Consider the following 6,000-nt stretch of genomic DNA (forward strand, 5'->3'; position numbering starts at 1 on the left):
TAAAAGGTGACTAAGATATTCTAATGAATTCCTTATGGATTTTATCATCTGGTAGTCTAGATGCCATGAGAATGCAGCACAAGGTCACCAGGATGCCCTGTCTTAAAGACCATGACCTTTTTCTTGACATTTTCATTACCAAAAATACCAACTCTAATTTTCACAGCGTTAGGTTATCCAACTGTCACTTAAACCGAGGAAGTTCAAGAACCAGAAGGTAAGCAAAAATACCCTTCTGTAGCTAAATGTCACAAGATAATCCACTCTCATCTACTTTATGCATCACGAAAATGCTCTCATTCAGAGCCTACTTTCTTTTGTTTGATACGCAATTCCAGCAAGTTTGATAATCTGGCTTCCCATTCTACAGAGAATAAAAGCAGCAGCAAATGACTTGGGAACGACCACTAGAAGAAGGCACGCTGGCAACAGCAAGAAAGGATGGCAGAAGCCCAGGACTAAAACTTAAGTTCCATTGCACTAACAGCCCTTCTGCTTGGTGTTCAGGTTATCTCCCTCTCCCCTCTGGATCCCTTGTATTTTTGTATTTTGCAATTGTTTTAAATGAAAGGTTTTGTTACATCTACATCCTTTTATCATAAACCCATTCTTTCTGATGAAAGTAGATGAAGTGTCTAAAAAGTGATAGTTAGCCTGACAATTGAGGGAGGAGACTGAAAAATTATGAAAAAATCAACACAATACCAAAGTGTCTGGGAGGTGGTTATTTGAGGGGAAACAACCTCCTAGGTCTCAGATGCCTTTGTATCACTGTCAGAGTACAATAACTGGCGGACATGAGAAAAAGGTATTTAATCTGCACTTTTAGGACACCATTTAAGGCATCAAGGCAGTGTGTAAATATTTAGATTGGAGGGAGGTACCGATTTACTTTATTTGAAGCAATGGTACAAATGAAAGCACTCAAATAGATGTTTTGGTACTACTCAGATTTTTAAGGAAAAATTTAAAAAGATGTAGTGACTAAATCAGTAAACTTCAGATATCCAGAAAGTTCCTTCCAGGCAGCACCTCATTTCCCTACGCTGAGCGGACAGATGAGATACTATTAGTGCAATTTCTGATCAGGCCACAGAGTTGTAGTAATATATATGCATCAACTCTCTGATTATACAGGTTTTTTATTGATTCCAAGTCTCTTCACAATTCAAAAAATTTATACACTCTGGAAATTCGACAACCTTTACTGCCATACAAAAGACAGCGGAGCACTTACATTTACCCCATCTAGGGAATAAAAGGCACCTAGACGCACTCCTGAATTTCCCAACATTGATTTATACTGATGCTTGGTATTTGGCCCAGCTTTAATCATCGATATTGTCTTACCGATCCAAGTACCACATAGATCCTAATATGCGTATGTTTTCTATGGTTTTCACTTAGCACTACAATCGTCCTTCTGTTTAGTCAACCTTGTAACAGTAAAATATGTCACTGAAGCAACTGCTGAATTTAAAATTACTCTAATTCGCGGCGAAAGGTGTTAACTTCCCTCAATAGCTTTTCACTTGGTCATATAGTATCATATAATGATCCAGACAAAGCTACTGGAGATCTCTAAAGCATAATTTTAATTACCTACCGTTTTTTTTAATTGCGATATGTCTACTCGTAAACGGAAAAAAATCCAGCCATAAAAGATCCGTTCCACAATTTTATTATACATCAAAAATCCTTATGCCCCATCCTATTTTTTAATCTCAATTTTTTCAACGAGTTTCATAGTTTTATTTGCACGTCTCGGCCCATATGAAATATGCCTTATGGAGATAATATATATTTTTCTGGATCTGGCTTTAATAGGTGTCAGAGCCGTCCCCTTATGTACATTAGCAGCAGTTCATCCTGGCGACGCTGAGTTTAAAAAAAAATTTCTTTTTAAACCTGCGTGTGTCCAGGAGCCAGCAGCGCCCACTAGGAAAGGGAGGCGGAAGCCTGGAAGGCTTGGGGCCGGATTGGGGGACCATTTGGGTGGCCCTGGAGTGAAACACTATACCGTCGGGGGCGGGGCAGGAGAGGGTGAGGGTGCACACGTTGGAAATTTTCCTAAGCCAGCGTCCACCGTGCCTCAGTTTGGGGTTTGGATTGGGAGGAGGCGGGGGTACAAAGCTGAGAGCTCATTTTCTCGGGGTGACACCCCCGCCTAACTCAGCAGGCGGGGACCAAACGAACGAGGGATGATTTTTTTTTTTTCCCTGCCACCCAAGGGGCCGACATTGCCAATCAAAGAAATAAAAGTCTCTCCTATCGTCCTCCGCCTTCCAACCACCGGCACCTGGAAATTCAAATTTCAAAAAAATAAGCCCCCAGCAAAACCCCTTTTGCGCGAGTGTGGGATTGAAGGGCCCAGATTTCCCAGGCAGAGGCCGACGGGAAGGGGGGGGAGAGGGAGCGAGCGAGAGGAGAGGGAGAGGCGGAGGCTTTTTCCTGCACGGCCCCATCCCCCACCCCGTTACCCCAGTTCCGGGAACGCGAGGCGGGCCGGGGGCTGTGCAGGGGCTCCCCAGCCCCCAAGTCCCGGGATAACGGGCACCCGCCGCCCCGCGCCGCGCCCGCGCCCCGCCCCCGGCCTCCAGGAGGCGTAAAGGGAAGGGGGAGGGGAGCGAATGCTAGACTGTTCCGCCGCCCCCACTCCGCGCGCCCGCCGCCCCCAGCCCAGCCGAGTTCCGCGGGTACCTGTCGGCGCCCAAAGGTCAGGGTTTGGGCCCCTCGGAGGGGCCCGGCGCAGGATTTGTCCACCGCACACACACCCCCTTCCTATTTACCTCCTTCTTCTTCTCGCCCTTCTCCTTGGCCACGGTGGCTTCGGTGGCCGCGGCGGCCGCTCCCTCCTCCTTAGAGGTGGACGGCCCCGGCTGCTCGTCCTCTATGACCACGATCGTGGCGGTCGCATCAGAGGCTGCCACGGTGGCTGCCACTGCGGCGGTGTCCGGCTCCATGGCGTTGGAGCGGGAACGAGGAGGGGGACGAGCAAGGGGACGAGGGCTCCTGGGCGGCGGCAGTGTCTGCACTGGAAAGAGCTAGATGGAGCAAGGGTGGGGAATCACTGGCTTCCAACCCCTTCACTGGGGCCCCCCTTCTTTAAATAACCCTCAACCCTGCCCCACTTCCGTCCACCCACCCTACGTCATGGCCTCCCCCCGTCACCCTCCCCCCTTCCTCCACCCCCCCCTCAACGATCGCGAGACTCCCCCTCCCCACCCGGAGCCCGGGCCGGCACCGCACGACCAACTGTTGCCTGAGCGTGGGGCGCGGACAGGGGTGGAGGCGGGAACCCACAGCCCGCGGCCACCTAAAAATCTCCTTCCCCACACGCCCCCAACAGTCAGCCTCAGCTCCCCTCGCAGATGTGTGCAGAAAGAATCCTCTTCCCCTTAAATCTGCTCTTTGTACCTCGGGGCGCTCTCCCCTTCTTGCACAAAGAACTTTTCCTCTGCTTATAACTGTACTGTAGAAGGTCTGTCTCACCATTTGCAAAGCCCAGAACCCCTCTGGGGACTTCCCTTTCCTAGGTCCCCAAAGGGGGACTGGTGGTGCTCTTCCCACCTTCGTAAATTCTGCAGAAGCACAAGCACTCCTTCAATCTCTAGATTGCAGCTGCAAACATTCACTTACAAGGCAAAGCGTGACCCGGGTTTTACGTATATTCGCTCTGTTTTCCAGTCTGATACCTCTCGGATGGCCAATGTGCAGGAGCCCTTCTTTTGCCTTCACCACTGAATTTTAAAAGTCCTGGGGATCAAGGTCAAGGTCCCCACAGAACCTCGGGCAACTCATGGTAGGTGCCTAATACTAATAATTGGGTTGAGTTATTGTGATTTTTTTGTGTATTTTATTCGTATCCCCGTTGTTATTTAGTAGTAATTCAACACCAATAATATGCATGACCATGGATATAAAAGCATTTTGTAAAGGGTATGCAAATGTCAGTTATTAAATATTATTGTTTCTATTTCTCCCCACCAGTTATTTTGATCAATAACGGGAAGATTAACATCTTAGTCTTAAAATTCCAGTCATTAGGGACAAAAGATAGCAAAACATATAAAACACAGTATACCAAACAACAATCACAAAACATACAATTTCCAAAATGAAGCAAGTATTTTCCAAAGTGGAAAGAAATCATGATTAATTTCCCTTAACACACCTTCCTAAATTCCCAATCTGAAATCAAGTGTGATTTCTGCAAAGAGCAGGAAGGCACTCAATTGTCCCCCCAATATATCCCTTTTTCCTGGGGATAATACCCTAAATTCCCTTTTGTTTTAAAGCTGTGACTCCTTAATGTGCAGAAACCTTGTGAGATTTTAGCTGTTTTTGATCATTTACACCTTAGTGTGAATGAGTGTGAGATCCTGTCCAGGGACTGGTTTTGAACAGAGAAAAAGAGGCAAAGAGCAAGACAGGAGATTGAAGGAGTGCGCCACTGAGAGGAAAGGAGAGGCTGGTGGTTCTAGTTTTGCTCTGATTTTACTTTCATTATATTCTTCTCATTTACTTTAGATTTTTCCCCCAGTGCCCACGTTTCTCACCCTGAAGTACACATGTGTACTATCCAACAGGTATACGGAGTCTAAGTATTAAAAATACTTCATGTTTCTGAAGCGTCAACATTAGTCCAAAAGTGGAATGGAATTAAGTCACTTAACAGGTCATTTGAAACACGATTTTTTTAAAAATTATTTATTTATTTTTGGCTGCATTGGGTCTTCGTTGCTGCGCACTGGCTTTCTCTGGTTGCAGCAAGCGGGGGGCCACTCTTCGCTGTGGTGCGCGGGCTTCTCATGGCGGTGGCTTCTCCCGCTGCGGAGCACGGGCTCTAGGTGCACAAGCTTCAGTAGCTGTGGCACGCAGGCTCAGCACTTGCGGCGCACGGGCTTAGCTGCTCCGCGGCATGTGGGATCTTCCTGGACCAGGGCTCGAATCCACGTCCCCTGCATTGGCAGGCAGATTCTTAACCACTGCGCCACCAGGGAAGCCTAAAACACAATTTTTTTAAATTAAAATGTGTAGATGTATTAAGGAATGAACTGCAGAATTTGAAGTATCTCCAAATAAAAACTTGAGACTTCCAGTTGGATATCCTACCCCTTCCCCACTAACTGTTCAGTCTCCTCAGTCATTCAGAGTTGTCTGGTGGGAAAGTTCAAGAAGCGCTGAAAGAGAAGGATGCTGCAATGCATGCATCCACCTGACTTGAGAAGGACCCTTCCAGATGAGAGCAATGGAAGAGTTCTTTATTACCAAACTGCAGCTGTGGGAGGATAGAAGTCCCCTTTCATTGCCTGGGGCTTCAAAGGAGAAAGACTCAAGAAATATTCGTTGTGTATTGATGTGTTCTGCTTGCAAGGGTACTTTATCCTATTGTATTTCTCACTGCCAATGTATGGTATTTCAGATACATCGTGGGCTAAATGCACTTTTGTGAGGAAATCTGGGAAACTCACATCCTTTCATAACACCTTTTCTGTGGGAACATGTGTTCCAAGTTCCAAAAAAAGAATTTAGAAATTAATTTGGGGGATACATTGGCAATTTTTCTCGTATGTATAATGCATCTTCCTTTTCGAGATGATGCGGCTGAAAGTGCTACCAAGTGTAAGTTTGGCTGGAAAGGTCAATGCTTGGTCCATAGACCTTGCCACTGGATTCATGTAAATATTGCCCTTTGGCTTGTGGCAACAACTGCTATTTACAGAGCATGTGCTATCCTTATTTGCAAATCTGCCTAAAATTCATGATCTGTAGACTTTGTTCTGCAAGAGTCACCTCATTTCTGATCCTACTCAACACCTTGCCCTGTCTGCTACTACTTTCCCAAATTATGTCTTTTCATTTGAAATGGTCTTGAATTGCTCTGCAACGTTGAGGTTGGAGAGCAAAGCAAATTTTTTTTATAGAGAACCATGGGGTCATGTTTGGGAACCTCAAAACAAATCCTAGTCTATAGGACAGGACAATACGTCCATTTGG

At 46.4% G+C, this 6,000-nt stretch overlaps 1 protein-coding gene across 10 annotated transcripts in view; it reads right to left on the minus strand.

Moving 5' to 3' along the window:
- SMARCA1 (SWI/SNF related, matrix associated, actin dependent regulator of chromatin, subfamily a, member 1) overlaps positions 1-3,153 on the minus strand; it is a 70,014-nt gene extending 66,861 nt beyond the window's left edge. For 2 of the 10 annotated variants that reach the window (XM_032620464.1, XM_032620462.1), the window contains exon 1: positions 2,790-3,111. In XM_032620464.1, the coding sequence (XP_032476355.1) occupies positions 2,790-2,963 (174 nt within the window). In that variant the 5' untranslated portion in view covers positions 2,964-3,111. Of the gene's footprint in view, positions 1-2,789 lie in introns of all 10 variants that reach the window. The other 8 variants (XM_032620459.1, XM_032620460.1, XM_032620461.1 and 5 more) reach the window with 7 other exon arrangements.
- Positions 3,154-6,000: the final 2,847 nt, after the last annotated feature.

This window comes from Phocoena sinus, chromosome X (assembly GCF_008692025.1).
Source record: "Phocoena sinus isolate mPhoSin1 chromosome X, mPhoSin1.pri, whole genome shotgun sequence".
Lineage (NCBI taxonomy): Eukaryota > Metazoa > Chordata > Mammalia > Artiodactyla > Phocoenidae > Phocoena > Phocoena sinus.